Raw genomic sequence first — 16,385 nt, 5'->3', positions numbered from 1 at the left:
TATATATATATATATATATATATATATATATATATATATATATATATATATATATATATATATATATATATATATATATATTTCAACCCTTTCTACTTTTTTTTAATTAACATATTTTTAATAAATATAAAAACATGTGTCATATTTTTCTTGGTTGATTTTATGAAGACACAAATAAACAAAAAGGAGCTTGAGTGAAAAATGAAATATTCGGATTGGGTCGATGACATGGATCTCGTCCTACTATACACGTAAGATGTGGAGAATGTTAAACTTTACCACGCAGGACAAATAGTGTGACACGGAAGCAAGCACCACATATAAACCTCTAAAGTTTCTCTCCCTTGCGTGTGGATTGGAAGGCTTCCTATTCCTATGACACAAATTTGTTTAAGTTGATGAAAGGAGTATTCGTGAATTGAGTTGAGTCGGGATGAGACAATTTTTAGATTTAATTTAAATTTTTTTAACATAAGTAATTTTTATTAAATAATACTCTAATCCAAATCAACGGTAAAATATTTGAGTTGGGCTAAGTTGATTTGACTTGTTAACCGTCATTTATTTATATTTTATTTTTAATAAAAATAAAATGTTCATATGTAAACCATTATTTCCAAACGTTGAATTAAAATTTATTATATGTATTTTGAAATTTTTTTTTAAAAAATTGTTAGAAAATAAATAATTAAAAAAATGTATATATATGTGTATATAATTATAGGGTAAGCAAACAAATATACCGGAAAGTAGTAAGCCTTGCCTTTTGCTTACATTCAAATTTCTCAAATTTTGCTTTCAAAACTCTCCTTTAAAATCTCTCTGTCCCCATTTTTTAAAATTTTCTTCTTGAACTAAGGTCAGAGACTGAGTATACGTCTCTTAGGCCATACGCGACGCAAGAACGAATAGACTTAACTCACTTTGATGTTAGGAAGTGAGTGTCGCACAATCGCAAGTCCGCTACTATCAAAGTACGATTGTGACAAGAGTTAGTTGAGTTTAACTCGAACTAATTTTTAAGAAATCCATACAACGAACCCATAAAATTTTTATTTATTTGAGCCCAATTCAAATCGTACATATTCTTGAGTTGGATTACCCGGTTTCCGAAATTTTTTAAAGTATAATTTAAAATTTGAATGGGGCATATCCAAGGAGAAAGAGATTTGGAATAAAATTGAAAGGTACGAAAGGCCCTAACAAAACTTGGGTTTGTAGCCATGTCTTTTTTTAATTCTTATCTAAAACTCTAGAATCATGAACCAATAATGAGATGAATAAGGCATAGAGCCCTCAAAATTCCAAGAACATATGAAAGTGATACTCGCAATTAAAAGCTTTGGGCATGTCCATGGAGGACATTGTTCAAGGAATCAAAACTTTCCCAAAGATTGGTTTGAATATAACATTAACAATTTTATAAAAAGCATTTGGTATTTCGATAATGGTTGTAATAATCACGTGATTGTATTTTAATTCTTTAAGTATAGTTTGATAACGACACGATTCGAAGACAAAAAGGTGTTTTGGTCTTACTTTAAGGATGTTCGTTGTGTTATAACTGTAATGTCTCATGTCCAGATTCATATTAGGGTTTGAAATTTGGATTTGGCATCTAATGCTCTGTCATTTCTCTGTATCCTATTCTTACAGATTAATACGAAAATATGTGAGTAAGGGCAAACATGTTGAAATGACTCGTGTTGGTCTACGAAGATAATTTTTGCTTTTAGAAGCATTTCCAGACAAATAGGTAAGGTAGCCATGTAGTAGAAGGTGTACAAGAATGTCGGAGCAATCAAGTGCAAGTTTCCGACTTCAAATTTTTTTTAACTTGAATCTTAGACATAAGATGTTAGATTGACCCAACTCGTGTAACTTGTTGATTCAAGAGATAACGTCTCCTCCTGCAGTCTTCTGATGAGCTTTCGTTTGAATTCCCGACCCACCAAACAAAACTGACAATTTTTTTATTAAAACCAGCTAAAGCTAAACTTCCACTAAAGAGGGTTTCCACGTAGATTCATGAAAATGAATAATACTCTATCCGCTTTTATTAGTTCACGAGTCGTCCCTTTTATGATAAGCTTCACTAACTTCCTTCGACAGTCGGGATGTCACGAACGACAAGTGCTTGTTTCTTTTCGAGTGGATCGTTATAGTTCTTATCCTCTCATTAGTGATTATTCAGCTCAAACTTCAAGTATGCACATAATTCACTTGTGCAAAGTGCATTTCCAAACAAGAACTTTGTGCAGGTGGATACATACAATCTTGAAGATGACATTTCAAGATTTTTTGTTTAATGGGGACAGGATTTGGTGAGAGAAAATGGGTACCCTCTCTCTCTCTCTAAAAGTACCTACACAAAGACATATACCATATGGAAGGAAGGGGTAATTCTTGAAGCACATGATTTTAGGGACACAATGATGCAATTTATGCTTTAGTTGACACCTTCCTTTCCCTATCCAAGCAACCACTCCCCATAAAAGTTGTACCCTTCCATCTAAGGGTAACCCTAAACTCCATGATTGGACGGCCCATCTCTCTTTCGCACAAGCTTATCTCTAGCAAATATCGTCCTCTTTAGACTTTTCAGATACTAGGTAGTGTGCCAGCAAGGAAACTGAGCCCTGAAGGGGGTGGACGCCAGGCGATTTGTCAGAGAGGATGCTGAGCCCCAAAGTGGGGATGGACACTGGGCAATGTGCCAGTGAAGACGCTGGCCCCAAAAGGGGCGGACACTAGGCAATGTGCCAACGAGGGCCCTGAAGGGGGTGGATTATGAAATCCCACATTGTTTGGAGAGGGGAACGAGTGTCATCGAAGACTCTGGGCTATGGAGGAGGGTGGATTGTGAGATCCTACATCAGTTAAGGAGGAGAATGAAGCATTCTTTATAAGAGTGTGGAAACCTCTTCCTAGCAAACGCGTTTTACAAAAACTTGCCATGGTAAGGAAGAAGGGGGGAACAAGCACACTTGGAGAGTGTAGTACAACAGAGAGTTGTATGCTACGTTCGGGAAGGATGAATCGCTCCCGAAAAGGAATCTATTGGTTCTCTCCCAATTGGTTGGACCGTAAGTGTAATGATTTACTTCATGAGCGAGGTCTCTGATTCAAGTCTAGGATGGCCCAGCTGCGCCAAGGAAAAAAATAAAAGAATAGAAGCATCTGACTTATTCATGCAGGCCCCACTTGGCTCAGGGGACATAGCTCAGTTGGTAGAGCTTCGCTCTTGCAATTTGGTCGTTGCGTAGGGGTTGGATGTCTAATTGTCCAGGTGGTAATGAAAGTATCTTGTACCTGAACCGGTGGCTCACTTTTTCTAAGTAATGGGGAAGAGGACCGAAACATGCCACTGAAAGACTCTACTGAGACGAAGATGGCCAATTGGTCAGATCTAGTATGGATCGTACATGGACGGTAGTTGGAGTCAGCTGCTCTCTTAGGGTTCCCTCATCTGAGATCCCTGGGGAAGAGGATCAAGTTAGTCCTTGCGAACAGCTTGATGCACTATCTCCCTTCAACCCTTCGAGCGAAATGCGGCAAAAGGAAGGAAAATCCAAGGATTGACCCCATCGTCTCCACCCCGTAGGAACTACGAGATCACCCCAAGGACGTCTTCGGTATCCAGGGGTCGCGGACCGACCATAGAGAACCCTGTTCAATAAGTGGCATGCATTAGCTGTCCGCTATCCTGTTGGGCAGTAAGGGTCAGAGAAGGGCAATCACTCATTCTTAAAACCAGCATTGTTAAGACCAAAGAGGCAGGCAGAAAAGGGGGGAAAGCTCTCCATTCCTGGTTCTCCTGTAGCTCGATTCTCCTGAACCACAAGAATCCTTAGTTAGAATGGGATTCCATTGAGAGGGAAGCCCGAGAGGGAAATCCTAAAGAAGACAATATCTGCTTGCAGTGAGCTTAGACTATTATAAGGAATGCTTCGTTCTCCTCTCCAACCGATGTGAGATCTCACATAAACTAAAGCATTTCCGTTCCTAACCATCTCACATCTTTTACAACATCTCGATTCTTTGTTACAAACCTCTCTCCAATTTTGAGTTGGGATGATGAATCGCAAAGAACTTTAATTAGGGTTTTAAAGCTTTTTTCACAAGTACAACTTCGTAACGTCTTTCGAGTTAGGGTTGGGACCATCGATCTCGAAAGAATGAGGTTAGATCGATTTTGATTGTTGAGAGATAATTAAAGAAGGGGGTCCTAGGCCTAGATGTGATATCATGTAGGCTTAGAAAAGCTTGAGATGAAAGAAGAGTGAAGCACATGGATGATGATGATGGATCAGAAATGACTCAGTCTCACTCAGCCCCATTTGGTCTCACCATTAGGGTCCTACACCCATATGAAGCTTAGCAGAGCATGTACTCACTTTGTCCTCTCCCCTTTAGTCCTTCTTCCTCGCAACTTGGCACTTCCTCTCCTTTATGCCCTTTCTTCATTTCAACCGTTATTAAAACGTTTAGATTATCCCTCGAAAAGTTCGTAGAAGAAGAAAAACAAAAACCCTAGTTACAACCAAACCGTGAGATCTCACATCGGTTGGAGAGGGGAACGAGTCATTCCTTATAAGGACATGGAAACATCTCCCTAACAGACGCGTTTTAAGACCGTGAAGCTGACGTAAATACGTAACGGGCTAAAGCGGACAATATTTGCTAATAGTGGGTTTGAGCTGTTGCACAAACCCTAATTACTCGTAGATTTGTTGTAATTACACGTGCTTGTTCTTGATAAGGGTGTTTATGTGAGAGAGAGTAACCATAATAACTGTCATTACCATATTGCAAAATCAAACGTACAAAATCTATCATAGACATAAGGGAAGAAATGGAGTGAGGTTGTTCAAGTGGACACCAAAAATGGCTCCCAATTCACTAATTCCTTCCTTCCTCCGCCACCTTCCTTGCACCGCCGACCCTTCCGCCGCCTTCCGCCGCTCTCATTACTATCCTCCTCCCTTTCTGCTCCCTCTTCCACTTGCTCTTCCTCCTCTTCTTCTAAACAATGCTTCAACAATCTCAACCTCAGCCTTCCCCCGCCGCGCTCCACCTCGAAACACGGCTTCGTGGATGAAATCACCACCGCTTGCAGAACCAGCCGCCCGCCTTCCCGGTAAGGCCTCACTTTCACACCCATTGGCCCGCTCCGCGACGTCAATGGTGGCGGGTAGCTGTATATTAAGAATATGAATAAATAGGTGGGACGAAAATAATATTGGACCATATTTTATATAGCTCTAATTCGATAGGCTTCCGGGGTTAAGTATATTTGATATATTTTATCTTATTTTTAGGATTTGGTCACGGAAAGATTCAATATAGTGTAATTTTCACCTGGGCTTGGCTAGTTTTCTTGATCGGAGCCTCGACGATCGTGGCAGATTTCCACCGGAGGCAAACAGCGGAGACATCTCTATTTCATTAGACAAAAACAGAGAGATTTTCTCATCACCGCCAATCTCGCTGCCGTCGCTCCCGGTCTCGCTGCCCAAGCTCTCGGTACAGATATCGAGGCTCTTCCCGGTGAGTGCCACCGCCGGAGAATATTCCTTCGTCGGAGGAGGAACATACACATCAGACAGAGCTTGGAGAAAACTCCACCCACCAACACCATTCCCGCCGCCACTCGCTGCTTCCCCATCGTCGGCCGGAGAATCTCCTTCGCCGGCGTAATTCTCCCCCATTTCCATATGGGTTTCAGCAGAGAGATCAGAATCTTCTTCCACCGCCGGCAGCCGGGAAGAATTCAGAGAGGGAGTTAATTTGAGACTTAAAACACGTGGTTCTATAAGACATGATTGTAACCCTTGATAGATACTGGACGACATTATTTCGACCAAGTTCCAAAAAAACAGGGGAAAAAAACAGAGTAGAGCAAACAGTGAGTTCTGGGTATGAATAAATGGCCAAAAAGGTTGCAACTTTGAAGTTGAATTGAGGTGAAAACACAACAAAATGAAATGGGTTTTGGTCGGAATTGAAGATAGCTGGGTTGTGGAGGAGAGAGAAGGGAGTTAAAGATGAAGAAAGAAGTGGGTGAGGGTAGGAATTTATAGTGGAAAAGGAGGTGAGGGAAGTTTTACTCTGTTTTTCTCTCTCCTCTGTCTCTGCTTCTCTCTCCTACATGTACAAAAAGGGAACATAAAGGTAAGAAGGAGAAAAAAACACAGCAGACATGTTTGTTGTATGGTGGTAATTACGACATAAGCAAGTGGTTGGGATAAAGAATTCAACTTTTCTCTTATTCTAAGGTGAGAAAGTTTAATTTTGGAATCAAATTCACTTTTTTTCTTTTTTTAATTTTTTGTTCTTGAGATAATCTCCTCGTATATTTGATCCTTTCGTAATTTAATTTATAATTAGTTCTTAATCTTTAATGTTGTTCACTTTAGTACTAGGTTACTTGATCGTCTAACTATTTAGAAATTAATCTCAAACTTCAAAAATAATTCAAAATTGAACTTTGTCGATTTTGAAACGTTTGTACTTAAATTCAAAGCTAAAACATATCATCTCGGGTTCTTTTGTTTGTAGTCCTTCAACCCGAGAATATATTATAATAAATCTAGTTCCTTAAAAGATTCAAATTTTTTATTTAATTTTAGAACTTAATTTTTTTTTATAGCTTTTCAAAATTTTAAACTAAACAATAATATATATACACATAATTACCTTAATAAATATTGAGGGTTTTTTTAATTATTATTATTATTTAGATTTTTCAATTAATGAAAGCTCAATTCCATAAAACTTATCTTAAAATCATACTCATAGCCTCATGGGCTAACCCATTGGAATTTGATGGGCCTAAAGCCCAGTTAAGAATCAAAAGAGCTATTTCTCATAGCCTCATGGGCAAACCCATTGGAATTTCATGGGCCATCCAAGCCCAAACATTGGGCCTAAAGCCCATTTAAGATATCAAAAGAGCTATTTCCCATGTCCTTCCTTTTGTGTATATATAGTCATAAAAATGACTCAAAATTTTTTTTGTCGGATTTAAGAATAAATATCAATTTTGAAATATTTTTCTTGACTTTTCGGTCAACGAATCTTAATTTTTCTTGATGTTTTAGATAAACATCAGCTGCAATAACGTGGGTTCAGGTTTAAACACTGACTTAAAGCGTGTGAACGTGTTGAATTTTTTAATTCGTAGATTATACGTAAATGAATTAGTTCCTTTTAATTATTTCAATTATAAAATTCGAATAAAACAAATATACAATTTACCCAAATAATAAATAAATAAAAACATTACCCTTTTTTTCTTGCTTGAAAATAATGCAAAATTGGAAGATTTTGACAGTATTGTATTAAAATTACCAAAAATAATCACATGTAATTAATGAAAAAAATTTAAACGAATAATTACATTAATATCATAATTAAAAAAATATGAAGAATTTTCAAGGGTAAAAATGTAATAAAATTGATGCAAAATATACTATGTGGCGTAATTTCTGTAAAAAAAAAAAAGGTATATTATATTGTTTTTATTATTGAAGAATATATTATTTATATTTTTGTTAATTTCCTTATTTTTCTATTATTAAAATAATACGTGAAATTACATTAAAGAAACATTTTAAAAAAAACGTTAAATTAAGTCAAAGTCAACTCACAACCAATATTTTATTTTTTTAATTGAAAGACTAAATTAATAAAGAAAATAATTTATTACGATTTTTGAAAGCGAATTCCTCGGCGGCATGTAAGCGTTCGAGACACAGAAAAGGAAACCGTTTGTTTAGGCCCAAATGACGGCGACCGATACCGCCGCCTGTTTAGACCAAATCGACTGCGGCGGCGGCGATGATGAATCGTCAATGGCCGGCGATGGTTCACGCCATTTCACCGGACATCAAATCAATAGCTACTCTTCTCCGGCCGTGACTTTTCCAAAAGCGGCAAAATCAGTAGCAGAAGCGCCAAGCAAAGCACCTAATAACACTTACTCAAATTTCTTACCATTCCCCAACCAGCTTCTGACGCTTGTAGAAGCCAGCCACGTAGCTCTCGATTATCGAACCTAGTTTTGTTTCCTTCTTTGGATCTTCAGACACCGCATGAATCTCCCAGAAACGATTCAAATGGGTTTAAATCGCGATTCTTAAGTCACCTCTCTCCGCTGCTGTTTTGCTCGAGATCCATTTCGTGGATTCAATGTTTTGAAGGTTTGAATCTCGTTTTCTATTACAATTCTTCGTAATTTTTACTGGTTTGTAGATGATTCAAGTGTTTTCTAGGAAGTAATTCGAAATCGTATCTAGGTCCTTTGAAATTCAAAGAATGGTGTATTAATGGATGTGATTCTTGTGGACTTTGATTGAGTATTTCCTTCTTGCATGAACCAGATCATGAGCTCTGATCGTCATTACAGTTCATCTGAGTTGATTTGCATTAACTTGATGCTTTGTGCAAATTCAAAAATGGCTAAAATCAAATGGAACCCTGCAAGATTTTAAAATGTTCTTGACTGAAATCATACTTTTACTTCGATGAATCTTATAAATCAATGTAGGCACTGTTTTACTTTGATGGTATTAGCGTTTATTGAGGTTAAATGAATCATTAATACATATTTTCCATTAATGGATGCCTTGCTGTTTCTGTTCTTGGTATGATAACGAATCATGTTACAGTTTTTCTTTTGAATATTTATGACAGATTGGTTTAATTTTCTTTCTTTTGGTTGGTTTCATCAAACATAGGAATTCTTCTAATGCTGGTGAGACAGATCTTATGAACTTAGTATATTTGTAGCAACAGAATGGGCTGCTTAAAGCCTTGTATGAAACAGTATTGCTACTTTGATTCCTTTCATTAATGCGTATATTGCTGTCTTTATACTGTGTCTATGAACAGAGGAATGAACAGTATTAGATTCCTTTTCTATATTTATGACAGGGAGTTTTCCATCTTAGCGTGGGGTTTTAAAATATCATCGTTGGATTATGATCATTTGATAGTTTTTCAAGATGGGTCAAGAACTCTGTTCGATATCTCAAATCGGTTCGAGAAGAGTGATATGGCTGATGGGGGTGATGTTTGCTATGATTTTGGCGTTTCAATGCTTTGAGCTTTCATTTGGGTATTCTTTGTTTTCTTTATTTTCTGTTGGTAAGGTTATTGTCAATGAAGAAGGCAGTTCCCGTTCTTCCCCTGTCGATGATCCGATATCAAAGACCGGGCTTGTTGCCGAATCTCCACTTGCAGATGGTATAAATTCAACTGCATCCAATCATAGTTATGATCGTGCTAATCAGCCTTCGTCATCAGGGGATTTGATAGAACCTGTTGGGAATTCAACCATCAATATGCAAGGAAATAATCGAAGTTTTGATGGGAAAGATGACTCTTTACGAAATGATTCGATAGGATACAACAATCACTCGAGCAATAACTTTGCAGCCCCTCCTGCAGTTCCACCGACGAGTTCATCTTTAATGATAGTTGGGAATACAAGTAGTGTTGCTACGAATGCATCGAGCCCCAACTCTTCCCTTGGATCCAACGCTCCCGACACTTCTGATAAATTGAAAACATCTGTGGAAGAGAAAGATGAAAAAAATACGTCTGATAAGAACGAGAAGACTGAGCCATTGCACGGTGATCACGGTATAGGGAAAAACAAGACAGTCTCTGAGAAGAAGAAAGTGCCTAAAGACCCTTCTTCAGGAATATATACACTATCTGACATGGATAGTTTGTTGTTTGAAACCCGCTCGTCCAACCGTCCAATCGTAAGTGCTGTTGATTTTCTCTAAGAAAACTCGAAGAACTATACGGCTTAAATGATTATCTTGTATCTCTCAAATTATTTTCAGGTACCAAGATGGCCTTCGGCCACTGATCAAGAAGTGTTACAAGCCAAATTACTGATTGAGAATGCACCCGTAATAGATAATGACCCGATACTATATTCTCCTCTGTTTCGAAATGTTTCTGTTTTCAAAAGGTGGGATTACGATGTTTCCAGCACGAACTCGATTATGCAAATAACTAGATCTTGTTTCTGTTCATTTATATTGCATTCTATTTTGCAGAAGCTATGAACTAATGGAGAAAACTCTCAAAGTGTACATCTATGGAGAAGGAGAGAGGCCAATCTTTCACCAAGGTCCGCTCCAGGGTATCTATGCTTCCGAGGGGTGGTTCATGAAGATACTCGAATCGAACAAAAGATTCGTTACTAAGGACCCAAAAAAAGCTCATCTATTTTACTTGCCTTTCAGCTCTCGACAATTGGAAGACACCTTATACGTTCGCGACTCGCACAGCTTCACGAACCTCATACAACACCTCAAGAACTACTTGGACTTGATTGCTGCAAAGTATCCGTCCTGGAACAGAACTGAAGGCGCCGATCATTTTATTGCTGCTTGTCATGATTGGGTACGTCTATTCCTTTACATTCTCGATATTAATAAACGATATCGGTATCGGAATCAAGCCTCTTAAACACCATGTAATAAACTTGCAGGCACCTGCAGAAACCAGGAAGTATATGGCAAAATGCATAAGAGCTCTGTGCAACTCCGATGTCAAGGAAGGTTTTGTTTTCGGCAAGGACGTATCCCTTCCTGAAACATCCGTGCGTGTCGCTCGGAATCCTCTAAAAGATGTCGGTGGCAATCCTGCATCGAAGAGGCCGATCCTTGCGTTCTTTGCAGGAAGAATGCACGGCAACTTACGGTCAATTCTCGTGAAATATTGGGAAGGAAAAGACCCTGACATGAAAATCTCCGGGCCAATGCCAAAGGTCAAGGGGAAGGGGAAGAAGGGGGGTGGAAAGAACTACCTATGGCACATGAAGAACAGCAAATACTGCATCTGTGCTAAAGGATACGAAGTGAACAGCCCCCGAGTCGTCGAATCGATCATGTATGAATGTGTTCCAGTGATCATATCGGATAACTTCGTGCCTCCGTTGTTTGGGGTTCTTAACTGGGAATCGTTTGCGGTGTTCGTAGCGGAGAAAGAGATACCGAACCTGAAGAAGATTCTGATGTCGATACCCGAGAAGAGGTATAGGGAGATGCAGATGAGGGTGAAGAAGGTGCAGCCTCATTTTCTTTGGCATTCAAAGCCTCAAAAGTATGATTTGTTTCATATGATATTACATTCCATTTGGTACAACAGACTTTACCAGATAACACCCAATCTTTGATTATTTTTATTTTTATTTTTTGTAAGATCAGAATAATTCAATTCTGGATTAAAAAAAAAAAGCATTTCCATTATTTAAATAATTAATTATATGTAGCTGTTGGTGGATGGATTACAAGAAATGCGCGAGTTTTTTTTTTTTTTTTTTTTATTACAAGAAATGTAATAATTTTTCGTATTTATTTAAAGTTCTAAAATTTAATTAGAGAGAAAAAAATATTAGAAAAGTTTTAGAAATTAAAGAAATAAATAGATGATGTATGGAGGGTAAATAAGTAATTTTAGTTTACATAAAAAAAATTAAAGATTTTTCTTAATTAAGATGATAATTTATTCATGTTTTTTTTTTGTTTTTTTTTAATTTTAAATAAAAAAACTTTTTAAATAGATGATTTATGGAGGGTAAATATGTAATTTTTGTTTATATAAAAAAATTAAAGTTTTTTTTTTTAAGTTTAAATAAAAAAAAAACTTTTTTAAAATATTTGAAATATATGATTTATGGAAGGTAAATAAGTAATTTTCGTTTATATAAAAAAAATTAAAGTTTTTTTAATTAAGATTATTATTTATTAATGTTATTTTTTAAAGTTTAAATAAAAAAAAACTTTTTTAAAATATTGAGGGTAAATAAGTAATTTTTGTTTATATTAAAAAAATTAAAGTTTTTTTAATTAAGATTATTATTTATTAGTGTTATTTTTTAAAGTTTAAATAAAATAAAAACTTTTTAAAAATATTGAGGGTAAATAAGTAATTTTCGTTTATATAAAAAAAATTAAAGTTTTTTTAATTAAGATTATTATTTATTAATGTTATTTTTTAAAGTTTAAATAAAAAAAAGTTTTAAAAAATATTTTAAATAGATGATTATGGAGGGTAAATAAGTAATTTTCGTTTATATAAAAAAATTGAAGTTTTTTTTAATTAAGATTATTATTCATTAATGTTATTTTTTAAAGTTTAAATAAAAAAAACTTCTTAAAAATATTTTAAATAGATGATTATGGAGGGTAAATAAGTAATTTTTGTTTATATAAAAAAAATTAAAGTTTTTTTTAATTAAGATTATTACTTATTAATGTTATTTTTTAAAGTTTAAATAAAAAAACTTTTTAAAAATATTTTAAATAGATGATTATGGAAGGTAAAAAAGTAATTTTCGTTTATATAAAATTAAGATTATTATTTATTAATGTTATTTTTTAAAGTTTAAATAAAAAAAACTTCTTAAAAATATTTTAAATAGATGATTTAGGGAGGGTAAATAAGCCATTTTAGTTTATATTAAAAAATTAAAGTTTTTTTTAATTAAGATTATTATTTATTAATGTTATTTTTAAAAGATTTAAATGTATTAGTAAATTTTTTGAATTTTTTTGAAAATTTAAATATATTTTTGGAATATTTTTGGAACAAAATATTAAAATGTTTTAGTTTAAAATTTAAATTTTTAGAATTATATATTAATTAATTAATTAATTACAAACGCCTAAAACTAAAAAACCCACACAAAATCGTGAACGGAATATTATTGGCGGCACCATAATTGTGGACTCCCAAATGGTGTGTTCTAAAATTTGAAGATTTCATTTCCAGAAAATGATTCTTAATGACGTTTATTTTGATTTTGTTCTTCATTAAATTATGAAAATCGAAATGAATTAGCTGTCTTTCGCCGTTTCCCCAAGTTCTGAAATGGATCGCCCGCAATCGATTGAAACGTAAATTTTGGTGGGAGATTTCAATATCTTCATCTTTTCGCTGGGGGAGGGTTTTGTCTTTGTAGCCACAAAATGAGGAAGAAATCTCTGGCGGCAAAATCTGGGGGAAATGCCGAATTGGTAAGTGATTCAACTCTTGTTTTACTTGTTTCGATCTTCTGGTGGCTGCTGTTTTCTTTGATCGAACTATTTCACTCATTTCTGAGGAGGATTTCCTGCTTGAAACTAGTTTCGATCGAATAATGGTTTCGGTTATTAAGTTTTCGATTTCAGAGCTCCAAACCTTTACAGAACTTTTGATTTCCATTGATATGAACTGAAGTGTTTTTGTGTGTAGATTGAAACGAAGTTGAATTAGGGCATATAGATGAATGCATCACGTTTATGCTGAATGTTTCTTGATTCTTATGATTCAACTTAGTTCTCATTTCATATGTGTTGCTTTCTAGACCACTTTTTCTTCAACTTCTTTACTGGAAGAAAGGGAAAACTTGTCCCTTAGGTGTACAAATTTTTCATTATATGGTTCTTTTGGAGTCTAGCTATCTATGCTATTGAAACGGTTCAAGCTCACGGCTAGCTGATATTGTCCGCTGTGGCTCGTTACCTATCGCCGTTAGCCTCACGGTTTTAGAACGTGTCTACTAAGGAGAGATTTTACACTTTTATAAGGAATTGTAAGGAATGTTTCGTTCCCATCTACTTGACCTTTCATTTTCGGGTATTCTTTGTTCCAGAGTGTTGCATCAATAGCCCTCTTGTGACATCTTTATTGGTCATTTGTTCTTGAGATGGTCGATGCTTTAGACGTTGTTTAGAGTGTCTCGACTTTCAGCCTCGGTCCTTGTTGATAAGGAATTATAAGGAATGTTTCGTTCCCCTCAACCAATGTGGAGTCTCTCAGCTACTTGGCCTTTTCATTTTTGGATATTCTTTGCTCCAGAGCATTGCATCAATAGCCCTCTTGTGAAATTTTTATTGGTCATTTGTGCTTGGGAGGGTCGACACTTCAGACGTTATTGAGTGTCTCAACTTTCAGCCTTGGTTTCTATTGATAAGGAATTATAAGGAATGCTTCGTTCCCCTTTACAATCAATGTGGGATCTCACAACTACTTGGTCTTTTCATTTTCGGATATTTTGAGAGAGTTGCATCAATAGCCCTCTTATGACATCTTTATTGGTCATTTGAGCTTGGGGAGGTCGATGCTTTGGACGTTGTTTAGAGTGTCTCGACTTTCATCCTTGGCCCCTATTGATATAACTTGATCATTTGTCTTTGCAGAGCACAGAAGCAGCACACGAAAGCGCAATGACGACCTCTGAAAGACCAGAAGCTACCAGTCCATCCTTGAAGAAAGTAAAATCACCATTAGCGAGTCGAAGTTCTTCGAAAAAGAAAATGAATGGGTTCTCTGTTCGTCGATCCGAACGTATACAAAATTCTATGCCTCAAAACCTCAAAATACAGAGTGTCATTGAAGAGATTACTCTTAGTGAAAGTGATGGAGACGATGAGTTGCCTACCGACCATGAGAAAAGTACGCCACCGGCCGACGAAGAGAATTACTGGCCAGAGTTAATGATGGAGGGAAGGAAATTTGAAGGGAAAATTGACTATATTGTAAAACTGCTTGAATCACATGGCCATACCTTAGACTCAATAAAGACTGAGGTATGGAGCATTTTATGTTTCTTGTGTTCTTAGGTTGAAAGATTTTGCTCATGAATTTGTGAATGGCAGGTTATCAAAAGATCGTGCCCGACCGAAACGACGGTACCTACACCTGATATGAACTACAAGAGCTTGTATATAGTATCCCAGAAGAAGGTTATATTCATCGATTTTTCTCGATCCCAACTTGAATTCATTGCAAACCGTGTTGTATTTTGACGACTATTTGCTTATGTGCAGATTGAAGAACTAGCTGAAGAAAATCAAGTGCTTACTCTAAAATTGGAAAAGGCTCTTGGCTTATTTGAAGCAGTATGTTCTATCCAATTCCACTTCTTCTAGCTGTCGTAGTTTTGTTCATAGAATGAACATGTCCATTAGAAATCTCCGAAAAGAACTCGTAAAAGAGCGCTCGAGCTCAGTCATAAGAATTAGAAAGGTATCATGACTTGCCTTCAAAAGGAGGGGAGGAAAAGAACTTGCTAGTCGACCTAATTATTTCCGATATGACCTCCGATGTATACCATTTTCTGAGAACTACGCGTTGCCATTTCTAATGGTCTATGTTGTGAGATCCCACATCAATTGGAGAGGAAAACAAAGCATTCCTTATAAGGGTGTGGAAACCTCTCCCTAACAAACGCGTTTTAAAACCTTGAGGGGAAGCCCTCGAAGGGAAAGCCCAGATAGGATAATATCTGCTAGTGGTGGGCTTGGGCTAGGAGTATTTTGAACCTCCTCGAGACCACGTTGATATTTTAGAAAAAGGTGTTCGATTAGGCTAACCACCCAAGACTTGGTTTAGCTGAGGATGATATTTGCTACCCGATGAGTCTCCCTAATTAGGCACCTCTGGTCTAGGTTTTGACCCAAAGTCTACTTTGAATTGAGAACGTCACAATGTGGATTCATAGACTGAATACAGGTTCCACTGTGAAAAACTCCTCGCTACTAAAGTCGCATCATATGCTGTGTTATGTTCATGTCTAAATTATGTCGTCTCTCGACTTTGTTATCTATAATCAGATTGATGCTTTGTGCAGTACAAGAACGGGAATCGTGATGCATTTGAAATGTTGGAGAAGTTGAAGGATGTCATTTTGATCTCGAATAGTTTGAAAGTGTCGGAATCAACTCAAGCTACGTCTCGAGCAGAGCTCAACAAGGTTACGTCTCTCAATGTTCGTCCTTCAAGCAAGAAGAAGAAGACGTCTAAACAAAATTGAACTTGAAAATGGTTATAACTCTTCTTTCCTTTTGTCAACTTAAGGGTATGCAGCTTTTGTTAGACCATACAATACAATGCATGGAAATGTGAATGAAAGATCTTAGATTTGAAACTCAGTCAAGATTCTCAAACGATACTAATTACTCGGGTTCGGGTTCGGGTTTGTTTGATGAAACTTTAGGCCCATTAAAGTTTGGCCCAAATGTGACCCATTATAAGTTAAGCCCAAGCCCAACACAATCTCTTTGCCTCTCATATTCGTATTTTATTTTTAGTTTAATTTTTTTAAAAAAAAGTAAGCTTCCGATCATGAAATTATTTATCTGGTTAAGAAATATAGTTTTTTTTTTCCTAAGTATTTAAATATTAAGAATATTTGATGTGATTTGTGAATGTTTTGATATTTGAGTTTTACGAAATTTCAATTATTAACGGAATATGTATTTTTTTTTTTAAAAAAGACAACCCGACAACCCAACTCCAAAACTAGAGGGTTTGATTGTGAACTCTTTTCGAGTTGCTCAGGTTGCCAACCTAACTAACCCGAAATTTCAAGTTGG

General features: G+C 36.1%; 3 protein-coding genes across 3 annotated transcripts; 2 read left to right on the top strand and 1 right to left on the bottom strand.

Moving 5' to 3' along the window:
- Positions 1-4,767: 4,767 nt before the first annotated feature.
- Positions 4,768-6,143, bottom strand: LOC111460903 (protein FANTASTIC FOUR 3-like). The gene is made up of 2 exons (XM_023104264.1): positions 5,362-6,143; positions 4,768-5,198 (listed from the first exon to the last, which is right to left on the bottom strand). Exons 1-2 carry the CDS (start codon positions 5,853-5,855, stop codon positions 4,871-4,873), a joined length of 822 nt encoding a protein of 273 aa, XP_022960032.1. The 5' UTR covers positions 5,856-6,143; the 3' UTR covers positions 4,768-4,870.
- A 1,584-nt stretch (positions 6,144-7,727) lies between these two features.
- On the top strand, positions 7,728-11,261 carry LOC111460901 (probable glycosyltransferase At5g03795). Its single transcript, XM_023104262.1, has 5 exons — positions 7,728-8,204; positions 8,938-9,773; positions 9,858-9,988; positions 10,077-10,425; positions 10,514-11,261. Exons 2-5 carry the CDS (start codon positions 9,009-9,011, stop codon positions 11,198-11,200), a joined length of 1,932 nt encoding a protein of 643 aa, XP_022960030.1. The 5' UTR covers positions 7,728-8,204; positions 8,938-9,008; the 3' UTR covers positions 11,201-11,261.
- Positions 11,262-12,710: 1,449 nt separating this feature from the next.
- On the top strand, positions 12,711-15,941 carry LOC111460904. The gene is made up of 5 exons (XM_023104265.1): positions 12,711-13,043; positions 14,208-14,597; positions 14,667-14,753; positions 14,838-14,909; positions 15,641-15,941. Exons 1-5 carry the CDS (start codon positions 12,996-12,998, stop codon positions 15,821-15,823), a joined length of 780 nt encoding a protein of 259 aa, XP_022960033.1. The 5' UTR covers positions 12,711-12,995; the 3' UTR covers positions 15,824-15,941.
- The last annotated feature ends 444 nt before the right edge of the window (positions 15,942-16,385 follow it).

This window comes from Cucurbita moschata, unplaced genomic scaffold (assembly GCF_002738365.1).
Source record: "Cucurbita moschata cultivar Rifu unplaced genomic scaffold, Cmos_1.0 Cmo_Scf00024, whole genome shotgun sequence".
Taxonomy (NCBI): domain Eukaryota; kingdom Viridiplantae; phylum Streptophyta; class Magnoliopsida; order Cucurbitales; family Cucurbitaceae; genus Cucurbita; species Cucurbita moschata.
The sequence above is the reverse complement of the archived record's forward strand: the minus strand, read 5'-3'. Positions and strand labels throughout refer to the sequence as shown.